The 25,660-nt window shown below is 38.9% G+C and overlaps 1 protein-coding gene across 4 annotated transcripts in view; it reads right to left on the bottom strand.

The window, feature by feature from the left end:
* Positions 1–1,277: 1,277 nt before the first annotated feature.
* The window catches only part of mtm1 (myotubularin 1), a 33,760-nt gene continuing 9,377 nt past the window's right edge, over positions 1,278–25,660 (bottom strand). For 3 of the 4 annotated variants that reach the window (XM_017471732.3, XM_017471731.3, XM_053681333.1), the window contains 13 exons: positions 21,340–21,412; positions 16,084–16,178; positions 14,457–14,567; positions 14,007–14,108; positions 13,702–13,785; positions 11,786–11,935; positions 11,495–11,680; positions 9,003–9,188; positions 7,276–7,479; positions 7,039–7,131; positions 6,269–6,382; positions 5,369–5,545; positions 1,278–3,253 (listed from right to left, as the gene is read on the bottom strand). In XM_017471732.3, the coding sequence (XP_017327221.1) occupies positions 3,074–3,253; positions 5,369–5,545; positions 6,269–6,382; positions 7,039–7,131; positions 7,276–7,479; positions 9,003–9,188; positions 11,495–11,680; positions 11,786–11,935; positions 13,702–13,785; positions 14,007–14,108; positions 14,457–14,567; positions 16,084–16,178; positions 21,340–21,412 (1,755 nt within the window). In that variant the 3' untranslated portion in view covers positions 1,278–3,073. Of the gene's footprint in view, positions 3,254–5,368; positions 5,546–6,268; positions 6,383–7,038; positions 7,132–7,275; positions 7,480–9,002; positions 9,189–11,494; positions 11,681–11,785; positions 11,936–13,701; positions 13,786–14,006; positions 14,109–14,456; positions 14,568–16,083; positions 16,179–21,339; positions 21,413–21,582; positions 21,759–25,660 lie in introns of those variants that run through there. The other variant, XM_047156432.2, reaches the window with a different exon arrangement.

Below are 25,660 nucleotides of genomic sequence, written 5' to 3' on the forward strand. Positions count from 1 at the left end.
TATTTATAATTTCCTAAATTATCCGTGTTTCCCTGTAACATGTTTTCTCAATGTACACTCAGTGGATATCAACTTGAGCTATGTGGCCCTGGAAGTTTCTAATGTACTGTCAGGGTGGTCTGTTATATTCACTTTGGTTATATTGCACTTTAACAATAGATTTGTTTCAAAGCAGCTTTACAAAAAACTAAACATAACTGTAGAGCCTTAACGAGCAAGCCAGAGGCGAACAGGACAAAACCCTCTGAGAATTTGGATATCACTGCACCTGAAAAAAATAAAAACAAAAACAAAACTATAATGGCATGTGTAAATAAATAAGAGTTGCAATCATAAGGACTGCAAAAAAAAAAAAAGAAAAAAAGAAAAGAAATAACCCCTGCAGTGGCCCATCATTACTTAGTCAACACATCAGTGACCTAATTATCAAAGTTTTAGTAGCGAGACCCCTCTAATTGTAAAATGAATACAATAGAGCATTACTTTATGGACATCCAATTATTCTACATGTAAAACTGTAATCTTGTTTATTGATTTGAGCCATATACCTTGTCATTCCTGAATTTCCAGAGACAGAACACATTGTTTTTGAGTTATTGATTGATAAATTGATTAGTATGTTCTGTTTACCTGCTGTTTGTTACTGTGCCTATTGTCCTGTTTAGTAACTGTTGTACTGTCTTGCGCTGTTGCACATGTGCGCTTTATGCAATCTCATGTAGCTCTGTGTTGTTTATGTAGCACCACGGTCCTGGAGGAATGTTGTTGTGTTTCTCGGTGTACTGTACCAGCGGTATGTGGTTGAAATGACAGTAAAGCCACTTAAACTTGATTCAATTCAGGTTACAAGTCTAACAGCCTGATAACTATAAAGACAATAATAAATAGAACAACTTTGGTAATGGTAGGCTGATTACCACTGCTGTAACAAAACAAAAGTGGACGAGGTTGTGTGTCATGGACTCCTGGAGGTCCTTTCAGGTCCACTTTGAGAACCACTGCTTTAAATAATGTTCCTCTATAGAGGTGGTGCCATACCGTCAAAAATGTTGATGAAATTTGGTGAAGTACCCGTGCTGAGATATTAGCGTTGAGTGAGACCAAGAGAACACATAATTCACTTTGACTGTTACATTAGTTAAAGTATAACGTGCATCACTCATGGGTGTCGATTATTTTTCGACTGCATACCTGAGCACAGGGCTTCAAACACCAGGACAGGAAAAGTGTTAAACACGTCAGAACGGAAAGGCATGTGCATGTCATTTTTAGACGTGTAAAAATCTTTAAATTAATTTAATCAGCATTATTTACAGAACAAGGGGTGGTCATCAAACAGTGGAGTATACATGAGGGAGAACAGAAACAGAAAAGATGGATCCCTAAAAAGGCCAAAGACGTCAGATTATACCCCCATGCCACAAAAAAAGAGAAAGAAACATCATACACTCCTTCACTCAGTTTTACACTCACAGCAAATAGATTGAGAACGAAAACTCCCGAGTTGAACAAAATTCTGACATTGTTCTCACATCTCTAGAAATGGTATAAAGCAAATCTAAATGCCCAGTAAAGAAATATGACGTCCACTAATTACCAGCTCAACCAATCAAAACAGATTTTCTTATTACTCTCCTTTTTATAAAACTGTCAAATTTTACACGGAATAAAATAATTATATTTTACAACAATAGAAGTTCCAACAGTAAAATAGGCTTTTGTTGAGGTAATTACATCATTATGGTGCTTGTACAAAATAAAAAATAGATTCTCCCCCCCAGAACATAACCAACAGCAATGTGTTTGGTTTTTTTCTTTTTTCTTCTTCTTCTCAAAATATGGTTTAAACTTCATCTCCTCATTGAGGCCAAAGACTTCAAAAGGTCAGCTCTTCTGAGGCAGCATTAGTTATGGCACCCAGGTGCCCTGATGAGCTGCTCCTACGTGCGTTCGGTCTCCGTGCCGGGTCTTGCGACATATAGTACCGACACTGGAACAGCTCAAGAGGGCAGCTTCTCCCAAATCACTAGCTTTAGTTTCAGCTCGGATGGACTATGCTGTTTCTGTCCACAGGAAATTAACCTGAACATGAGCTGAAGACTCCGTGGCGATTGTACTTTATGTATTTTAAAACTTAACCCAAAGTCACTGGTGCATGGTGACTGGAGAGTAGTGACCCTGTAGATCAGAAATGGAAGCCAGAAGAAATTTCTCCTTCATTGCCACCGATGCCGCCTGCAGAAAAACAATCGTTTTGCTTACAAAATGTCTACCTGAGGTTGCAGAACACCTCAGATAGAAAAGGCACAGAACTGGTCTTTGTAGCCCCAAAACCCTGGTTCTGTATTATAAGCGCACCCAAAGCATATTTTAGGACATGTCCTCCCAGTCTGCACACGTGAATGTTGAGCAAACAATACCCTGAATGCTTGAAATGTTAAAACACTTGCACTGTCTCAATTTACTCAAGACAAATGCTATGTGGTCAAACACTTTTGAGTTCATGTCACAAATTCGACCAAGTCTACGACACAGACAAATCTCTGGATGATATCGGACTGAGCGGAAATCAGACATGCAAAAGTAAACAGCTCTTCCTGAAGTGTTTGCTATGTCCCCAGGCGGTTATGACAAGGAGACATTAACCGTACTAAACGTCCCGCCTCTCTCTCAGTAACTAAAACTAGCTCATGCTCATACCCTGTCGTTAAGTATCAACACACATTTTCCCCAAATCCACTTCACACATTTACGGCCTTGTGACCGTAACACACAAACGGACACCTCTGGTGTACATCGCGTTCTTATTTCTGATCCTTCATGAATGTTCTTCGCCATATGCACAGTTCAGGAAGAGCTATTACCAACAACACAAAAACATACCGCTGCGTCTTTAAGGCTTCTTGTCCCCCCCGACTTACATTTGCGCTATGAAGGCCGTGCTGTGACATTATTGCATAATCGCGTATTTTTCTGTTACTGGTTATCGCTGACATCACTACTAACAGCGTTATAATTATTACTATTGCTATGTACAAAACGTCCTGCGTGTTGAGTGGGAGTGTCTGCGACATCAGAAGGGCGTCTGCAGGTGCGTGAGGTGCTGATTGGGAGAGGCAGCGTTCGGAGTGGAGCTGTTAGTCAGGTGGGTGGAGGAAGGGGAGGAGTCGGAGAGCTGCAGTTCCTCCAGTTTCTTCAGGTACTGATCGCGGAGTGCCAGGAGCTCCTTGTAGCGCTGCTCAACCGGGCTTTGCTGCCAGAACACACATATAATTGAATATAAGATGTGGTGTAGCACAATATTTTCAAAACTGTGAGCAGTAGTAGCAGTATAAATCACAGGAAACACACTGTTTGGGAAATGTGATTCAAACATCTTTTTGGAAAGACTCCATTTCAATTAAACAAGTTAATGGTGTCTGTTACAACCTTAAATTGTAATTTTTCAAAAAATTTTTTTTTTTTTTTAACAGTTCTGTAAACTGAAAATCAGAAGATAAACATACAAAAAACTTACTGTGCGACCAGCCAGTCTAGCAAAAGTGCAAACAAAAACCAAATGCTCTTAATACCCTAATTTAAAAAAAAAATCTGTAGACTGAGCCACTACTGAGCATCTGTATAATGGCAGAGATTGGCCTGAAATGTTGGATGATCATCAGTCAGATTTGATACACTAGTATTTTTAATAACTTAACTGGTACTTCCACCTAGACAAATAGAGCACTTGTTGAAATACACCGGCTCTAGCGAGACATTGTACATTTTTTTGGTACATAAAGCTATATATATTTGGAGCGGCTGTGGCTCAGGTGGTAGAGCAGGTTGTCCACTAATCATAGGGTTGGCGGTTCGATTCCCGGCCCACATGACTCCACATACCGAAGTGTCCTTAGGCAAGACACTGAACCCCAAGTTACTCCGGCTGACAAGTTAGCGCCTTGCATGGCAGCTCTGCTACCGTGAGTGTGTGAATGAGAACTAGTGTAAAGCTTTGGAACCGCTAAGGTTAAAAAAGCGCTATATAAGTGCAGACCATTTACCATTACAACAACGATACTGAACGCATAACGCTGACCTAAAGCAGTGTGAATTAGAGGTTGACCGATTGATCGGTTTTGCCGATGAATCTGCACCGATCGCTGGAACTAGCGGGTTATTGGCAGAAATCCACACCGACAGTTTTAACCCAGGAGCGGCTGAGAAGGGTCTGCTATCATTATCCAGCACGAGAGTGAAATAAAAAAAATAGCACTTAATGCTCGACTACACCGTGCATGGAGCAGGATATTTCAGATGTGGATTTACAAAAAAAAAGTTCTTAAGAGTGTCACTTTTTGGTTCGGTTTGGATGTATACATTTTATTTACTTCGATATTTATTAATAGTTATAAACATAATATATAAAACATGAAAATATCTCATTCAAAAAAGTACAGTTCATTTTCATGTGTCCAATGTGAAATCCAATATACAGACCTCTAGTGTGAATGTCCGCCCTCTATAACCTTATGAGTGTAACTGCAACAGTTCTGCAACATGTCATGTTTTAAGGCACATTTTTTTCGATCAACAGCTGTAGAAGCTTTCTACCCTTGTCTCATTTTTCCTGCTATATACCTTCCACCACTACCAAAGTGATTTACACGGAACAGCTGCAACAGTCCCTTCAACCACCAGAGGGCAAAAAAACACAGCAATAGTGCAGAGAAATGCAATCCATCACACCACAACTCCTTTCTGTTGCCAAAGAAGGTCAACATTGATTAACGATGCAGCATGAGAGATTGCTAAAGCGCAGCAATTTCAAAACTTCATTACGGCTCAGGTTTCTAGAAAAATAAAAGAAATCGCTGACTCCAAAGACTATCGTGAAAGGTCTACAGAACAAATCTCAATACTATAAACGGGTGAATGTTAATACTAAAGAAATCAGTGAACATCATGCAAAAGAATAGTGTTTGTTCAATGTTTAGGGGTTTATATTTATATTATTGATCGTGAGCAGGATAGAACTATGAGACACTGAGCGTGTGCATGCGTACGTCTGTATGTGTGTGCGCATGTCTGTCATGGAGATAAGGCAGTCTGAGCGGCAGCTCTCCGTCGTGCCAGTCAGGACGTAATTAAACTGGGGAAAGAGGATTTTCTGCACCACTGAAGCTGAGAGGGTGGGACACACTTACACACACACACACTCCCAAAGGCAATAACAAAGACACAGAAAAGAGGACATGAACAAGTACGCACACAAACACACAAAGTTTGTGCCCTAAAAGCACCTTGTATACTCAGAAAAACACATTAACATGTAAATGCACTTAAGCAGCCCTTCAGCTAGCGAATTATCATATAAATATCTTCATACCTGGTGCCGTATGCGAGGGTTCCAGCGGATATAGTAATTCACCCAGAGCTCTAGGTGGCGCATGCTGGCTACAGGGTAAAGCACACGGCTGGACTCGTGTGTGTAAAACGGGTTCACGTAGGATGACACGTCACTGTTTATCAGAGACCACAGGGACACCGTCTTTGACCGGACATTCTGGGGACACAAAACGAGCACTTTTAGGAAGACATTCGCAGCTAAAATGTAGAAACAGAGCAACTGAAAGTGTGGTGTACGTGTTTTGATATGACCAGCAGAATAAGATGAATACATGAGGGTGTGCTGCAATATCGGTGCTATCAGGCATAATACACGAGCATCAGTGAGCGTGGATGAGCAATGAGAGAAGCCCAGTTCTCAGACATGGAAAGCACAGCTGAAGAGCTGAGGTGTGTGAGGGTGAAGTGAACCTGCATTCTGCAACACCGTTTTTGTTGCACTTGGCTCTGTGGGCCACACAATCAATGTTTCATCTCCCTTAAGTGCACCCTGCTCTGATTTAGATGCACTGAAGCGTATCACATGCTCTACTTCACACAATGAGCAGAGAGGAGAGGGAGAGAGAGAGAGAGCAAACAAAAGGCAAAATTGTCTCATCTCAAAACAGGCTTGTGATGGACAGTGGCTGCAATGATCTCTTTATTAGCGTGATAAACCTCTGGCCAATAAGCATCATCAAAGGACATTGACTAAATCCCCAACAAATATTTATTTCTATTTTGTGTAGAGTCATGAGAGGTAATCTGAAATAAGTTCATCTCAGTTCCAAGTTTTAAAACTATAAAAATGTTTAAAATCTTAAGGGGGTAAATAATTATGCATGATGGGTCAAAAACCACAGAACAATAGGTGACAGGATCGAACGTTTCCGTTTCTTACGAGGTTTTCGCGGACACTCTCGCAGTTGTAGAGGAATGTGCCGAAGCGACAGCTGTACAAGTGATCCAGGATTGTTATGAGAAAATGCTCGTTGAACTCAAAGGCTGTCGGGAACTGCAGGAAGAACAGAAGCGTCAAATCTCTGGCAAGCGCGTTTTATTAAAGCTAGATGATATGGTAAAAAAAATATCATACATAATAATGATACTTGATTACATTTTATAGATACACATCAGGATCAAATTAGCGTTGCTAATAGCAAAACAGCAGTGCTGCAATAAAACAATACAAAAAAAACTTGACAAGTTGATTGATAATTTTACGTGTAAAATTATACACAATTTTTTTTTTTTTTACTTTTACACGTAATAATTTTACGTGTAAAATTATCTGACTCGGAAATCTAGTTGAAAAGAAATTTCAATTATTGTTAAAATAGAATGTATCGTCCAACCAGTAATGGAGTTCTGTGAAAAATCTCAGAAAAGTGTACTACCACATAATTTATTACAATATTGAGATCAACAGATCGACCAGCATCACTGTTATTAATTACCCGAAATTTCTCAACCCAAACCCCCCCCATGAACCTGGTGTCATTTAGGCCTCTGAGCTACTAATCATAATTCAAATTCCAATATTGTTAAGATGCCACTGCTGCTGCTTGTTTACATCCTCCTCCTGATGTAATGTATTAGTATGTGGTTTACTTGCCAGCAGTAAATAACAAACTAAATGGTAATACATTAATTTATCATGATACTGCTTACCTGTTTGGTCATCTGCCACACACAGTCTATGAACTGTAAGAATATAGGTGACCTGTCCTGATCCGCGTGGTTTTTGTCTCCGTGGCCGATTCTCTGCACATGCGTTTACACAAACATGTGCCTTATTCTTAAATGACCACGTAAAGCTAAAGTAAAATACAACTTTGTGGTTTTACAAAATGCACATCAAGCTAGTTCACATTTAAGTTTACTGGTACGTAGAGAACGCATACGCACCGAGGCGAACTTGTGTCCAAAGCCGATCCACTCCTTCTCGATCAGCACCTGGAAGCCCCTGAGTGTGCGGTAGTGCGAGTCCAGCATCAGCATGGCCAGAGAGGTGAGCTGAGCCGTACGGTCCCAGCCGTCACTGCAGTGCACCACCACCGAGCTGCCCGAACACACTTTATCTGCTACCTGAATTGCTCCTGACAACACCAGCTACAGCAGGACGAGAACATGTCACATAAGAGCGTTCAGATATTAACATTACGACTAACTGTGCTGCAGCACTTTTGAATCTAATTCGCAAATTGAACGCGATTGGTCCAAAGTCATGAAGCTCCTTTTTTGACAACATAAATTGTGATCATACATAATTAACCATCAAGCTTTTCTGAGACATTTTTGTGTTACATGGAAATGTTTGATTTTTAGCATGCATTAACCATATTTGACTTAAACTCTTCTATATACAATATAATATAATTTTTAAGAAATAAAAATCTCAATCAGCATCATGTTATTAAGCTTTAAGTATTATTTCTAAAATAGTGATCAAGCGATAATTGGTTTTACTGATATTTTCCCTGATATTTAAGCATTTTCCCCATAATCGGTTATTGGTTTTGTACTATCTAAAAACCGATCGGTTTTGTAATATCGGAAAAACCGATAAACGGCGCCATCTTCTGGACGGTTTAAGAATTGTGCACAGGATCGCTATTGTTGCACTAAATCCGTGTGGAGATGGATCAACAGGTAAAGCATACATGCTTTGCTTTAATTAATAAACGTTATTTAACATAACAGCCATTAACGCACAAATTAGAGGTGTTAAATAAATACTTGATATGTAGTTTACGCAGCTTGGTGCTAAAAAATAGAATCATGAAATCTGTGTACCTCAAAGATTTCATTCATAAAAAAAAAAAAAAAAAAAAAAAAGAAAAGAAAAAAAAAACCCTTCAGTAACAGTGCACTTTATTTTTTTGGCACTCTTTCAGACCCATCTATTTACTGGGGCATAAATAAGAGCTTTGTTTTGTATACAAGGAGGAAGTGAAATCGACAAAATTGTTATAAATAAAACTGTTCAGTTCAGTGGTGGTGTTCTCATTGTGTCGAAAACAGAAGTAAAACAATAAATAAATATCAGTTCTCGGGCACATAAACACATAAAATATTGGTATCGGTTATCAATTTAAATAAATAAATAAATAAATAAAGCAATATTGGTCGATCTCTATTCTAAAATACTATGAATGGCTGTTTGATGAAGAAAAAAAATGATGTGATGGCAGCACACTATCAACTATCAAATAAGAACTAAGAACTATCAAATAAACCCCATTTTGAAAATTGTGGTGGTGAAGTTCCCCTTTTTGTCTGAATCTCAACCTACAAAGTCATTCTGACTTTGGCGGACGTTACAGATTGAATTGATTAGACGCATGTCCATACTGACTGGCAAACTGACTGCATTTACCGCTGCACTGGTTAAACTGTCTCCTTAGTCAGCACGATCTTTGCAGGAAGACAGCCTTGGCAGGTTTTGCTGAAATATATTTATGGCTTTATGTGTCGAAGTACAGTATGTTATAGGGAGAAAAACTCAACTTTCTCTGAAATCTTTTTGTCTTTTTTGCCAGAATTCATCCATTTGCATTTCCAGTGCAGTTTATACAACATTATTCAAAACTTTCCAACAGTGGCAATAAAATTAAAGCTCATTCTGGTTTTACCTTTATGTGCTCCAGCCAGTGAGTAGACTCCAGGCTGGACAGCCAGTGGGACTCCTCCACATTGGGGTAAACAATGTCCTTCAGCTTCTTTAGCGACTCTCTCATCACGTGGATGTTGTGGATATCGAGGAAGACCAGTTCTGCATTCTGATAGGTGTCTTCACCCTCATAACCACCTCCTGTGGCCTTAGGGGTCACAAGTGAAAGGTCAAAGAATGAAGTCAACATTGCATAGTTGTGAGGGGACACCATGCTCACCAAGACTTCACACAGCTAAGTGAGTAACACTAATGAATCAGTGCATATTAAATACATCAGTGCTCCAATCCAGTTTCATTTCAGGCAGTTTGTGCTTTTGCCACACACACACACACACACACACACACACACACACACACAGACAGACAGACAGTCTCACTGTTCTGTCTCCTGTTTGATCAACTCTACCTCTTTTGTTACATCAGTTGACATGATGAGTAATGAATCAAGCAGACAAAACCAACACGCCTACAAATGGGACGAGAACAGAACAGAACAGAGTCCATGTCCAGGGAGTAAAACGACAAATCATCCCTACACTCACGGGTCAAATATGGATTACAACGATTTGGCAGAATCACCATGATATGGATGGAGATATATTCCAGGAAACAAGATGCACTGGTGCAAAGATCCCAAACTTTAACAAATAAATATGAAATCAACCTTTTACTACAAAACTGGTCCGTCATAAATTTTGACTTCTATATAAATAACATATCTACAGGGTGTCCTAAAAGTCTCCAAATAGGTAGCGTTTAAGAACGCCTTTGACAAAAGAAGAACGTATTGAAATCATTCTCGTGGCTGGATCGGGAAGCTGTCGCAAGGTTGCCATGGATTTTAACAGGAAATATGGTAAGCACATAAATGGCACTGCTACCAAACTTATTAAACAAACTCAAAAAGACCGGAAGTGTTGCTGACCAACCGAGAAGTGCACGTCCACAAACGTCCACGAAGGCGCAAGCGATGTGGTGCTGGTATACACAGTCACATATGTATAGAGACGTTTGGGACATCCCGAATACCTGCATATTATCATCACTTACAAACATATCCTAAATATCCTGGAGCAACATAACCCTGATAAACTAGTGCATGCTTTCATAACCTCCAGATGGCCAACCTCATGATTTTTCTTGATAAAAAGTAAAAGTAAATAAAAATACATCCTCCTATTTAAAATGTAATGACCTTTCCCCTCAATAAATCCTATATATATATATATATATATATATATATATATATATATATATATATATATATATATATATATATATATATATATATATATATATTTTTTAAATAAACACAAAAATGTCAGCTGTTTGATTGGACTAAGGTGAAAGAGTTTGTCCTCTCTTCTTTGTACACATACTTTGGAAAGGCAGGTTATACATGAGAATTAAGACATGCTATCCACACACTAGCACTATAAACTTGCTGTTGCCTCTTTGGCCGCGCGCACTGCTAGATACACTCGGGCGCGGTCTTCTCGGATCTGTGTTGTATGCTAACGTTAAAGCTTTGAGGCTGGAGAAACATGCTCCTTAAGCATGCCTGTAACAGCAATCTTTAACTTGGTATTCCATTTACGAATGATTTACAACTGGGAAAATGATAGCATAAAAATAACATATTGGGAGGAAATTGACCAAAAAACATAAAAATAAAAAATTAATTATCAAATTTCATGCAAGTTCCAGTAAGTACTTCCAAGAACCAAATGACTAAAATATGAGTAATAACTGATGTAAGAGTGAAACGGAATCCATATTAGCTGTTAAAAGTGCCATCACACTGTAATGATCTGCCATGCTATTCAGTTACTATTATGCGGCATCAAATTAAGATAACTACCCAACATCATCCGCTGAGTTACAGTACTGCTGTTTGTTTTATAAATAGCTTTCCTGCATTGAAAAAGTGGAGCACAAGAAGGTGTGTGAGTTGGTACAGACATTCTGAACTGTTAGAGAAATATTATAAAATTGTTAGTTAGATTGTAAGGCATGAATCGCATTGCAGAAGCACAGAATGATCACATATCAGCTCTAAAGCTCGTTACTTTCTGTAACTGAGATGAATATTTATGATAGCTTTCTGACTATGGATATAATAAAGGCCTGTTTTTAATCCGAGGTTCACTTGAAGCTCGGCCGGTGGAAGACGTTTTTCTTATATAAAACACTGGATTAATGTTTCAGAGCACATCCGGAACTTTCTATAACTCTGTGGCTATTTTAATCCAGCTGCAAAACATACTCGTTCAAACTCACCTCACAGCTGGTTAACTGATGTACATTATCATGAATCTAACCTTTTAATGCAAAGCACTTCGAATTTAGACCCAAAAGTGCTATATAAATTAACATTCATACAATTACAAAAGTACGAATTAGTCCTGCATTCATCCCGAGTTTGTCAAGAAGCCCCTATAAACCTCTCACCTTGTTGGCCACAGCATTAACGTTAGGCCTGGCGTCATATATGGTGAGTTTGGGCGTGTTGTTGGCTTCACGGATGATGTCGATGTAGCGCTCGTCGTCTTTATTGCGCTTGCCGCTCATTCCCACCAGGGGCTGACTACAGCGCATTATCACCGCCTGCTTCTCCCTGTGGATCCATGACAGCACCTGCACACGCAAGGAAAAGTCAAGCACACTGTAAAGAGCTCTGAAATGAGCTTTACTAGGTCTTTTTAGCGGTGCATGTGGTGAGGACTCCAGATCCGAGCTCACCGGTATACGACAGCGGGAGCGGAACGTGGCCACTCGCCGCAAATCCTCATCTGTGGTTTGGAACGGGACAACCAGCATGGTGGGATAAGTGTCACACAGATCATAATTTGAGTTGATGAAAGAAATCCTCCACCTTTCATTAGGCAGACCCTAAAAAAAGAAGAAAAAAAAAGAAAAAGAAAACAGAGGACAATATTTTTGTAATTAGGGCTTTACAGTGCAGCAATATCTCATGTGCTAGAGGAAATTTATTGTAAATTCACTTGAGTATGTGGTATACATTTCTTAATCTAATGTTTTGCTAATGGTAGTCAATTACGCAATTTGGGAACTGATAAGATAAGAGAAGATAATACTTTATTAATCCCCAGATGGAGAAATTAGGGAAATCCTGAAATACGTTCTCCACAAGGTCTCACACAAGCAAAGGAGACAATAGTGGAGGTCGAATATGACATCATTTTACATGCTGGTTATGAGAACTAAATGAAATATTATTTTTCAAGCAGTTTGTGCTCAAATTCATGGATAATCTCAAATGGATCCTGTAAACCGAAGAACTGTTGCTGTAAAATGTCAAGACTGTCCCAAGACCCTCATTTACAATATGCTCATCCTCGACGTCCTTTCAAAACACTTACTATTTGACTACGTAGCATACTGTTATGGAAGAGTAATTATTTATAATCCCACTCATCAGGTGTCACCCAGACGAGAATGTGTTTCCCTTTTGAGTCTGGTTCCTCTCAAGGTTTCTTCCTCATGTCATCCCAGTAAAGTTTTCCTCTCAATTGTTAACTCTGGTTTGCTCATTACCAATTGAAATCTACATCCGGACTTCTGATTTTTGTGACAATGTCTATTGTTGACGGTGCTATACAATTCAAATGGAACTGAACCATTAGAGTGACAGACCTTGAGAAGAAGGAACATGCAATACTAGCATAAAGTGACTATTTAGGGATTAACAAGAACAAGCCTGGACAGAACAAGCCTGAACATTAGATGTTCAGATGGTGTTAGGATGCAGGCAAGAAATTACCTGGTAACAATCTGTAGTTTAAAAGACTGCAAAATGAATGACCATCTTCGCATTTCGCAAAAATATACACGAAATTCACTTTCACATTCTGTGCCTGTCTACAGTTAAAATGATGCACTGTACCACTCGTGGAGATTTAACACTTTTTAGCAATATTATTAAGTACATTTTTATCTCGGTGCTACAATATTGCAATTTCTGCGCCAATACTTGCAACGTTTCCAGAATCAATGCTAGCTGGTCAAAATGGGAAATGCACAGAGACCCGAGGCTGGATTTCTCAAACATGCTGGTAAAGTTGCAGGTTGGAGAGCAGCCATGCTTGTCCAACTCATCATATTCATAAAAGCAATAACTAATCCCATATCAGCATTCAGTCGTGAGAGGCCTGATAAATTTGACCAAACTGCACTGGAATAAAAAAATAAAATAAAAAAAAGATTACACCTCGTTCAGCAGCTTTACTGTGACAGGTCTGACGGCCACTAAGAGCATTACAGGCCAGCCACAATGTATTGTCAAATCTGCAGAGAACTGCAAAAAAAAAAAAAAAAAAAAAAAACCTGTAATCAATTCAAACCAATTCATCAGCACAGGTTCCAAAATAAATAAATAAATAAACAGCAAAGAGGATAAGAGAGGATTTGCTGAATAAATCACAAGACCTGCTCGAAGCCCTGACCATAACGGTTTCTTCATACTGTGGAATGGAGCAAACAAGTCTGGGTAGAAATCTGCACAATCTAGGTTAATACAAAAATGTGTCTAAGACCAGAAGCGAATTAAACACTGAGCAGCTGGGAGTGTCTCCACGTAGCAAAAACAGAGTGTGAGTGCTGTTTCTGAAAACAGATCGACTTGTTCTGTTCCTCACCTGACGTCTGTATTCATCCATGGCTTTGTAAACTGCCCAGCCATTCTCCTCAAACTTCTCCTGACTCAAATATGAAAAGAGTGGCTATGATGGGGGGAGAAGAAGAAGAAAGAAAAAAAAAAAAAAGACACTGTGTCAAATGTAGAGACACACAAACAAATATGGAATTACATTCTAATGAGTGGATTTGGGACGGAGCCCCTCTAAGTTAGGTGAGTATCCTGCATACTGTAAACAGATGCAAACAACAACAACAACAACAACAATATTAATACATATGTGGATGATGGTGTGTTTGAACTGACCAGGCCATGAGAGAGAGGGAATGCATATTTAAAAAGCTCTCCAAAAATGTCTCTGCGACTGTGACCCTCCTGCTTCAGAGCAAACCTCAAGTTCCTCATGTCCTGTAAACACACACACACACACACACACACACTGATGTTAGCTGCTGAACAAGTTTTCCACTATTAAATCATAGTAATCATAGTGAATTCCTATAACTATACTCATTTTTAATGACATAAATGAAACCACGACACCTATCCTGCACACAAATGACATTCCTAATAACATAACATTTAAATGCAAGTATGTAAAGCATTTCAAGGACCTTGTGAGAACAGGAGCTTGTGTCCGCACGCGTATTTGATTTGATTACTGATTCTAGACTTGTCGAAAATCACTTGGAAGATTTTGTTTAGTGAACATGTCTGGCCAGTGAGATATTACTGTCCTGAACCTGAGAGCGTTACCTTGCAGGTGATGTCCAGCCCGTAAGAGTTCTCCCCTCGGCTGGAGGCTCCGCCCATCTTCTCTATTCTGCTGATGACACCAAGGGGCACGTCCAGCATAACCGTGACCTCCTGAGATACAGACAGCGAAACTAATCAGTACTACAACTACCATTCTGTCCGGTAATCTACACCCAAGTCTCATATTAATCTTACAGCGCCTGTAACTAGGCCACATTCTGCATGAAAATCCTTGTGTGGTATGTACAAAACGTCGACATGGCAATGAGCGTATGCAATTGAGCGAGGATTACACAAAAAGCAGGAATTAATGGAAGGGAATGGGAGGCGTGGCAGATTATACATTCTGTTTAAACGTACTAAACTTTAGACAATTAACAGTGGCCGAAGTTTGTCCACTTCCCAAAACCAGGTGCAAATTAATGCCATATGAGTTGCTCTGAGCTTTACAGAATGTTGGATGGATATGTGTGGATAATCCTCAAAACTGGGATAACTGTAAACTGCTGCTTTTATCCGTGGTCATAAATATATTTTTCATTCATACATCTTCAGTATGCGCTTCATCTTAAGCAGGGTTGCAGTGGATACAGTCTATCTCAGGAACACTGAGCACGTGTATACACCCTACACACACCCTATAGCAGATGTTTACTGTTCAACAATCTCCCTGTCTGTTTCAAAGTCTCCTCTCTGCCATTTGTATACATCTGAAAAAGACAGAACCGCAGTGACATGTTCAACGTTAATAAATGGCTGTTCCTCGTAATGCATAGGGGCATTAGTACACTATTATTAGGCTTATATTACATCAGAAAAAGTCTTAGTGTTATTATAGCAGTATGTACCAGTGCTCATGTAGAACAAGCATGCAGGTCAGGTTGTTTTTAAAAAAAAAATATTTTCAGAACAATTGCTAATTTGGGAAACTGTACTGATTTAAGCACTGCCACATACAGGTGAGAGAGGAAATATTAATAAAAAGTTTTCCACTAGAAAAATCCAGCTCTTTTGCCTCTCCTTTCTCTCACTCCAACAGATCATGATAACAGCTGAAACTTGCAGCAGGACTGCAGGTGCCTCCTGGCCTGTGCCAACCACAGACCGTGCCAGCACATAGATGAAAGACTCCCTCATATGATATTCGTACAGCCCTCCCTTTTCTTTTTCGTGCCCATCTCCTTTTTTTAAAAAAAAAAAAAAAAAAACACTTCGCTCTTGCACAAGGACAAACAGAGACATAAAGATTAGCATTCACTAAAGGGAGGAAGACGGAAAACATCTCAAGGCTGAGAGACTGATAGAGAGACACACAAAAAGAGACAAAAGAGGAAATGAAGAAAAAAAAGGGACAGATGAGAGATTTGAGAGAAACCTTTCAGAGAGAGTTGGCAGGTCATCAGAAGAACGGAGAGCTGTTGGATGTTACACTGCTGAAAAGGTGGAGCAAGGTGAAGGGAGGAAACCTGACTCACACCGCCTGAAATGTCTCTGCTGAGCACATTTACCTCAAATAGAAAAGCTGGGGTGTCTGAGAGCTGCTCGGAGAGAAGAGTGCGCTGCAAGCTCTGTCTATCTTTCAATAAAACTATGTGTTGTGAAGCTAAAGATACACACAGCCTCTCACCGCATCAGTGCTCTTGAAGAACAGTCTGTAATTGGTGATGAACACTTTCCCTTTGAGCGCTCCATTGAACGGGCACATGTAGATGAGGTCTTTGTCTAAGAGAAAAGATAAATGGCTCACATGAAGGTGGAGCAACATACACATTTTATTTCAGTAAACGGTTTAGAATTTAAATGCAGCTGAATTATAACTGTGCTAAAATCTTATATTTCTAAAGTATCTGAACCCAATACCCACAGTAATGTTGACATTTTCAATCTACCTGGAATCCATGGAAAAATTGACCATCTTTAACTTCACTACAATTTTTTAAAAACTATTTAAGCCCCTCCATTACACAGTGAATCCCAAATGGCTTCCTATGCAAATTTCTATTCCTATACATTACTACATTTAAGCAATACAGCACGAACAAGAGTGCAGTTACAGTCCCCTCTGAAAGTAATAGAACGGCAAGGCCAATTCACTTGTTTGTGCGATACATCAAAGACATTTGGGTCTGAGCTCAAAAGCTGGATGAGAGACATTTATTACATTTACATTTATTCATTCAGCAGACACTTTTATCCAACGTGATTTACAAATGAGGAAATACAAGCAAAGCGATATGTCTAGCAGGGAACAATACAAGTAGTGCTGCCATACAAGATTTGGCATTGAGTTCTAGGGAAGCAGAGTGTGCAGTCTAAGTACAGAATGTTTTTTTTGTTTGTTTGTTTTTTATTTACATATAAGAGGGGAGTGGCAAGTAAGAGGTTGGTTCACGGAAGAGGTGGATCTTTAGCTGTTCTTTGAAGATAGTGGCAGATTCTGCTGTCGAGATTGAAGTTGGTGAATTTGAAGGTTTTGGAAAGGGACCTCGGGTTTCAGGCGTCAGTCGTTAACTGATCACAGGTTGTGTGAAGGAACAAAAACTTCAAGGAGAGTGCTGAGGTGTGGGGGGGTACTGTTCCAGACAAGGTCTTGTAGGTGAGCAACAAGGCCTTGAATTTGATGCGGACAGCAACAGGAAGCCAGAGGAGGGAGATGAAGATGGCGTGACATGGGTTCTTTTGGGCTGGGTGAAGACGAGGCGTGCTGCTGCATTCTGAATCATATGAAGGGGTTTGATGGGAGCTGGCTGGGAGGCCCGAGAGTACTGCATTGCCATAGTCCAGTTTTGAGATAACAAGAGCCATGACTAGTAGCTGTGGAGCACAATTGTCAGTTTCTTCTTTTGTGATGATTTTCCAAGCTTGTACTACAGCATCATTCAGCTGTTACATATTTCAGGGGGTTTCTCCCTTCAGTCTCCTCTTCAGTAGGTGAAATGCTGCTCAATTGGGTTAAGGTATAGCAATTGACTTGGCTAGTCTAAAACCTTCCACTCTGTCGTCCTGATGAAGTCCTTTGTTGAGTTGGCAGTGTGTTCTGGATCACTGTCTTGCTGCATGATAAAACATCCTCTCGTTTAATTTTAATTAATTTCTGTGTAAATTTGCAGACAAAATGTTCCTGTAAACTTCTAAATTCATTCTGCTGCTACTATCATGAGTTACATCATCAATAAAGATTAGTGATCCTATTCCAGAAGCAGCCAAAGCCATGACACTACCTCCACCATGTTTCACAGATGATCTTATATGGTTTGGATCATAAGCAGATCATTTCTTTCTCCACACTTTGGCCTTACCATCACTTTGGTAGAGGTTAATTTTGGTTCCAGAACTTTTAAGGCTCATCTCTGTATTAATTCCAATCTGGCTTTCTGATTCTTACTGCTGATGAGTGGTTTGCATCTTGTAGCATGGCCCATATATTTCTGCTCTCAAAGTCTCTTCAAATGGTGGATTGTGTTACCTTCACCCCTGCCCCATGGAGGTTGTTGGTGAGGTCAGTGACTGTTGTTTTTGGGGTTTTCTTCACAGCTCTCATGTTTCTCTCATCAACTATTCTTGTTTTCCTTGGCCAACCTGTTTGATGTCTGGTTGTTAGTACACCAGAGGTTTCTTTCTTTTTCAGGACATTCCAAATTGTTGTATTACATATGCCCAATGTTCGTGGAATGCCTCTGATTGATTTCCCCCTCTTTTCTCAGTTTGAAAATGGCTTACTTTTCTAAAACCAAGAGTAGAAGTTCAGCGTTATTTATTATTTAAACTATCACTTTCACAGGGCACACCTGGGTATCAAGAAACACCTGTCACACACACATTACAATATTTTTACTCGCCTACAAATTGGGTGGTCTGATTTTGTATGTTTTTAAACACATCTACAGGAAATAAAAGCTGAAAATCTAAACTCTCTTCTCATATTCATCTTTTAATCTCAAACCCAAATGTCTTCATTCTACAGCAATAAAAAAAAAAAAAAGTCCCTGCCGTTCCAATAGTTTTGGAGGGGACTGAATACTGAATATAAGCATGGCTGTGATTTGGCTGCAGGTACAAGCCCGTAGGACCAACCCCGATATTCAGTATAACTGCATAATTGGGAGTACAATATTATATATACACAATAACAAAAGGGGGATAGAGCTTTTTGAGTTGCTGCCCCTCGTCTATGGAATCAATTGCCACTGGACATCCGCCATGCACCTTCTATTACCACTTTTAAAAAGAGGCTTAAAACATCTCATCTCCCAGGCATTTTAATCTAATTTTTACTATTGTCTATAGTCTGTTTTTATTTGGTTTTATTCTGTTTTCTATTTTTAGTTTACTTACTCTGTTCAGCACTTTGGTCAGCTTTGCTGTGTGAAACGTGCTACATAAATAAAATTTACTTACTTAATATTGCTTTTATATAATAGTTCTATAGCCAAGAAATTAATATAAACTGTGACATTTCAGACACAATATGGCCAAATATTTTGATTATTTTTGCTCCGCTAGCAGAAACCACACTCATTAATAGCATCTAGGCTAGCTCGCTAGTTGGCTCACATTGGTTTGTACATTCTCACTAAAGGTGTTTCTGGTAAAATTGGCCTCCCTACTTCCTTTTCATTCATATTTAAAGATCAAACGTTATATTCCTGAAAAGTTTCGTTTACCACATCCTCTGATAATGTCACTAACGCTACTGTAGAAACGATTTCACACTAATTTTCCACAGATGAGTGTAGTGATACACAGTAAAATATCCCAGTGTGGCAATAGGAAATTTAAGCACTCTTGGAATACTGCATAACCAAATCAATTTCATGGACCGGAACTAACTGCTGTATAAAATGATCAATAACACATGATTTGCCACAAAAAATGACTCCAATAAGTGTCCCATGGAAACTTAACTAGCTGCACGTAACATTAATTTTAGGACCTCTGGCTTGTGTTTGAAAATGAACGTTTGTAATCTGTAATTGAAAATCACAAGAAATAATTACATGCCATAAAATGATGTGGATTTATTTATTTAGACCACTCTAACTCATCAATTGACACATCTTTAACAAAACAAAACAAAAACATTTCAAGACTCCAGACTTGCATTAGGCTAAAAGCATGGGATCTTAAACATATCAATAATAAAATCAGAGTATGATCAATATTATGATGACACTTGTATAGCAAACTTAATTTTATTCCTAAATACTAATAAACAGAATACAAACTAACAGAATACTTCTATGTCACATGTAACCTAAATGAAATGTTGTAATGGATGTTCGGTCTACACAGAAAACGTTTATGCTCAGTAGCATTTTAGTCCTACCATGTTCTTGCTCGCTCACACACACACACACACACACACACATACACACACACACACACACACCTTGTTAAATCCAGTGTGACTGTCTGTTTAAAGTAATGTGGTTTGATTGTACAGTGCAGTAATGCAGCTTGTCAGATCTGAGCTGGAGACCAGAGCGGCAGTCCTAAAGTTCCTTCTAAATGTGGCCTTTCTTAACAAAGATCCTGCCTAATATTTACAGTCATCATTGAAAATTCCCCAGTAATGGGCTTAAATTCTTATGATGACTAGATATTTTAATTGCTGTGAAATAATTTTCCGTGTATTAGGGCTGTAAAACAATGTCCAATCTCCAAATATCTGTATCCAGATTTAAATCTGAAGTGGGTGTGGCCTAAACCTATTTTTTTTTAATTATTATTATTAAATATGAAGCCCCGGATAACACTGGGGAAAAATAAATAAAATCAGCACTGACTCTGGCAGTTCTGTATCACTCAAGCTCAGAATTTTCAACTAGACGTACACGTGCTTGTTTTAAAAAAAACAGCCCACCACAATCTAGCTCAGTTATTTTTGTTTTTACCTACCTGTGATATTTTCTAGATTTTTCTATTATATGACCCAACAAATTTAGCCGGTTCTATTTCCCAGAATATAAATAAACTAGTACTAATTGAAACCACCGGAACACAGAGACAGGTAGTTACTAAGGACCGCTGCATGTTCCTGTTAATGAATGAGGTCTTTGTTAATTTGAGATTCAAATCGGACTTAATATGTGCCCGCCTGAACGTAAAAACCTATTTATATCAGTATTTGTACCCGATTAGAGCACATTATCTGTTCAACCTGAATAATGTGTTCATATTCGGTTACATCCTTAGCATTAGATAATGTGTACATTAAAATCATTTAATGTACAGTACTGTGCAAAAGTCTTAGGCAATGATTTTGTTTAGGCACAAACTAGGTTATAGATTTTTATTTTATTTCATAGCTTCTACATTTTCAAGTCAGTACAAAAACATTTTAGACTTCCAGCACAAAATTAAATGTTACAGCAAATGCTTCTATGTCACGAAAGAAAGCAGCATATTATGTAAGAGACCACTTTTCAGACAAAAAAAAAACACAATGAAGTGCGACAGTCAAAGTCTCCAGAAGAACTGTGTCTGGTTCTGCAAGGTGCTTAATAAAACTTGCAGCTCATTTCCTTATAAAACTGCACTAATTAGTAGCACCTGAGACTTTTTATGCAAAGGGTCATCATACCAAATCAACTTTGTTTCATTTATTACTGTTTCTTGCTCTTTATAGCATTTTTTTTTTTAAATATAGAAACATTTAATTTCATTATTTTTGAACACATCTTTGTCCTAGAGCATTTTTTTGTATGTGCCTAAGACTTTTCTACAGTACTCTAGAAAACATTTCACCCTTACATATAGTTACATATATACCCTTACATATCTAGATATACACAATGATTTAAAAAAATAAATAAAAAAGAGTGCGGGCAATTCGTTTGTTACACACAAAAACGCACACACAAACGCACGCACATGCACTCACCTATCACTCTCTCTTCTCCTGGCAATAAGGCAACATCTGCTAGTGGCTCCATCTTCAGACTCTCCCTGGATGCCTGTCAACACAAACAGGAACATCAAGCTGACATGGGGGCGTGTGTATATCAAACACACACATATCTCACAGTGACGCTATAATAAGTTCTACACGACACAGCAACAATGTGTATTGTGTAACTCGTTCGGTATAAATGGTGGGAAAAACACTGCTACAGTTCTCACTCACTTTCATTAAAGGAGAGCGCGAGAGTCAAAGCAGGACAGTGAGAGTAGTGGACAAGAACAAAGCAGAACAGCTCTCTTTCACTACAGCACCTGAGTGTGCATGTGTATGTGTGTGTGTGGACAGGGATCCAGATCGTCTCTCTCTGGGTCATTTTCCTGCTGGCACCCGAAGCTCAGTGAAGTGGAATGTAACACACACACACACACACTTCACTCCCTGCAGCCTGATAGGCATCATCAGATGACGGCTTCTGGGTTGAGCTCTGCTTTATGAAAATGAAGCAACCAAACATACACAAACATGTAGTTCCTCTCTTAAGAACGCAGGGGAACTGGGTTATAAAATTACACAATAAAGACTGTTGGCAGAAGTTGACAGGGTTTTCACACTCAAAACCCAGGACATCATGATCATACCTTTACTGGTATAGTTACTACAGTGGTCGCTGTTCACTGGCTTAAATAACCTATCTTACATTAGTGACAGACTGAAATTTAACCCTCTACTGCATGCATCATTACTTTTATTATGGATTTTTATTACTTGATTTAGTAATAAAATAAGTAATAAAAATATATAATTTAAAAAAAATGTATTTAGGGTGTAGTTGGTAAATTGTTGCCACACAGCAGCAATGTGCAATGGTGGAAAGTATCGTACAGTCAAAAATAACACAATGTATGAGATTACAATTACTGTATCTTCCAGACTACAAACTGCAGAGTTTTAAATGCCAAGCTGCAAAAAAAAAAAATATATATACTAAAAAATAAAATTATATCTTCTCTAAAGAAATTTACAATTTGGGGTTTACTCAAAATACAACCCCTATTCCAAAAAAGTTGGGACGCTGTGTAACATGTAAATAAAAACAGAATCCAATGATTTGCAAATTTCATAAACCCATATTTTATTCACAATAGAACATAGAAAACATATCAAATGTTTAAACTGAGGAAATGCACCATTTTAAGGGAAAAAAAAGGTAATTTTGAATTTGATGGCCGCAACACATCTCAAAAAAGTTGGGACGGGGCAACAAAAGGGTGGAAAAGTAAGTGTTACTAAAAAGAAGCAGCTGGAGGAACATTTTGCAACTCATTAAGTTAAATGGAAACAGGTCAGTAACATGATTGGGTATCAAAAGAGTAAAGATGTGTCTCAGGAGTAAAGATGGGATGGAATCTGGAGTCAGCATATGTTCCTCTAAAACCTGTATATACCTTTCAGCATTGATGCTACCTTTCCAGATGTGCAAGCTGCCCATTCCATAGGCACTAATGTACACCCATACCATCAGAGATGCAGGCTTTTGAACTGAGCGCTGTTAAAAAGCCGGCTGGTCCCTCTCCTCTTTAGTTTAGGGGATGAGGCGTCCATGGATTCCAAAAAGAATTTAAATTTTCAATTCATCTGACCACAGAATAGTTTTCCACTTTGCCTCAGTCCATTTTAAATGAGCTTTGGCCCAGAGAAGACGGCAGCATTTCTGGATCATATTCACACGTCTTGTTCTTTGCATATTAAGAGCTTTTTTAACCAGCATTTGTGGACGGCACGGCTAACTGTGTTCACAGACAATGAGTTCTGGAGGTGTTTCTGAGTCCCTGCAGGGATTTCCATTACAGAATCATGCCTGTATTTAATGCAGTGCTGCCTGAGGACATGAAGATCACAGGCATGCAATATTGATTTATGCCCTTGTCCCGTGCACACAGAGATTTCTTCAGATTCTCTGAATCTTTTTATGATATTATGTACTGTAGATGATGAGATATTCATAGTCTTCACAATTTTATGTTGAGGAACATTAGGCTGAAATTGTTCTACAAATTGTAGACACAGTTTTTCGCAGATTGGTGAACCTCTGCCCATCTTTACTTCTGAAAGACTTCTGCCTCTCTAAGATCTTTTTAAACCCAATCATGTTCCTGACCTGTTGCCAATTAACCTCCAGCTGTTTCTTTTTACTAACACTTACTCTTCCAGCCTTTTGTTGCCCAGTCCCAAATTTTTTGCAACGTGTTGCAGCCATCAAATTCAAAATTACCTTTTGTATTTCTTAAAAGGGTACATTTACTCAATTTAAACATTTGATATATTTTCTATGTTCTATTTACAAAAATGAGATCCAAACATATTTTGGGTGAAGTATCTTTTTAATCCTTTCTCCTGAATTCTTAATTCTTTCTCATGAATCATAAAATGTAGGGTGCAATTGCAAAGTGTCTGAAATTACAACAGTATTTCTTACTTTGAATGTGAAAAATGTAAATACACTATTAGTATATAGAATTCCAATCCTCACAATGTCACGGTCATCTGTGGCCAGGAGCGTTCTAGGTGTTATGGAACAGAGTTTAAGCACAAAGTTGATATTTTTCTTAGGCTCTGTTCGGACTTTGTATGGCCACGGGTTATGAGAGTTACAATCACAAGAGGATGAATAAAACAGATAGCTGTTAACACTGGTATTTTCACGTGTGTCGAATGCATCTCCTCCGACCAATGATAATATTTCAGCAACAGCAGGATTGCCAAATCTGCCAAGAGCAAACAGATTATAATTTAAAACCAAACACTAATATACTAGCCAATACCAAACAAAACACTCAGACAAAATATTTATCTTTAGCTGTTGGATGGCATTTCCTTACTAAATCATCAAGCCCTCACATTGTTCAAACTGGCAGCTCACATTTTGCATAAGATTAGCTCATCTCATATTTCGTGTCCTTTCAAAGTTCAGACACATGAAAAGAGTGATTCACTTGCACACTTTCTGATCATTAATAGCTCTCAACAGCTTTATAATGATATTTCCTTTAACAACGCTACCAGACATCTGAATATATTTTGAGAAAGACAAAATCCAACCCAACGCCAAAACCATCTTACCTCTACTACTATCAAACATTAATTCGTAATGAAGCAGTACTAAACTCATTCATTAAACTGCTATTTCACCAAGGTACTAAATTGATCCCGTATTAGCGCATGTATTGCCATAAATAAAGAATAGCTTTGAGAGCAAGAGAACAATTTACTGACACACAAAGTCTCCATTCAGAATAACAAGCAGAGCTCATGCTGAGAAGAGTCGCAATATAGCAGGTGCATGCTTGAATATTTAAGTAATAATTAATGAGGTTTAATTAATATGATGTAGGCTATTCAAGATGCCTATGCTGCAGAAAACCACCCACAAAAACGAAACAAAATCAAGCCACAGACAAATTTAGCACGTTATGTGCATCAATAGCATAGCTGGACAGTTTAAAATAGGTCAGTACTGCCTGAAAAACCGTGAACTTTGCAACCCTGGTCACTTGTTTATGTTGTCAGGGAATTACAGGACACATCACTGTTTACACTACAAATATTAAGTGGTCACATGCGTTTAGCAAGTGTCACTTGACCCTGCTAGCACCTGTATTTAGCACCGTCCACAAGTAAGACAAGAACCTAATACAGATGTTAATATCAAGTGTGAATGGGGCCTCAGTAGTACTGAAACACAAGGGGGGGGGGGGGGGTAGATTTTCACTTAAATTCCTCATGTAAAAGTGCACGTGGAAAAAAGCTCGATGCACTGTACAAGAGGAAAAAGAGAATAAGGGGGGAAAAAGTGTGGTCAGAGAGAGAGGTAGAGAGAGAAATGGATGAATGCTTTTTTGATGGTAACAGAGGTGACACACACATGCACGCACACACACCGGGCCTGGCACTATCGAGAACTGTCACTCTCACCTGCCAGGTGTTAGGAGGAGCACTAACATATGTACAGTCCAGCAGTGGTCCAGCTAAAAGTGTACCAGCATGCCAACTCCCTGTCTGCCTGCCGTTTCCCCACATCCAGCCAAGAGGACCCCGTCTGCCAACAATGCCACCGTATGTGTGTGTGTGTGTGTGTGTGTGTGTGTTCAACAAGCTCTATTCAGCTGTAATACTGAATGTGTCCCATTCTAATTAAAAATATAATACAGCACAAATTTGTACTTTTTTGTACTACACTCCAACATGCCTTCCACTCCAACGGAGGCCTTGCTAATCTGCTGAGGAGCAGAATCAGGCGTGT

This window comes from Ictalurus punctatus, chromosome 7 (genome assembly GCF_001660625.3).
Source record: "Ictalurus punctatus breed USDA103 chromosome 7, Coco_2.0, whole genome shotgun sequence".
NCBI lineage: Eukaryota > Metazoa > Chordata > Actinopteri > Siluriformes > Ictaluridae > Ictalurus > Ictalurus punctatus.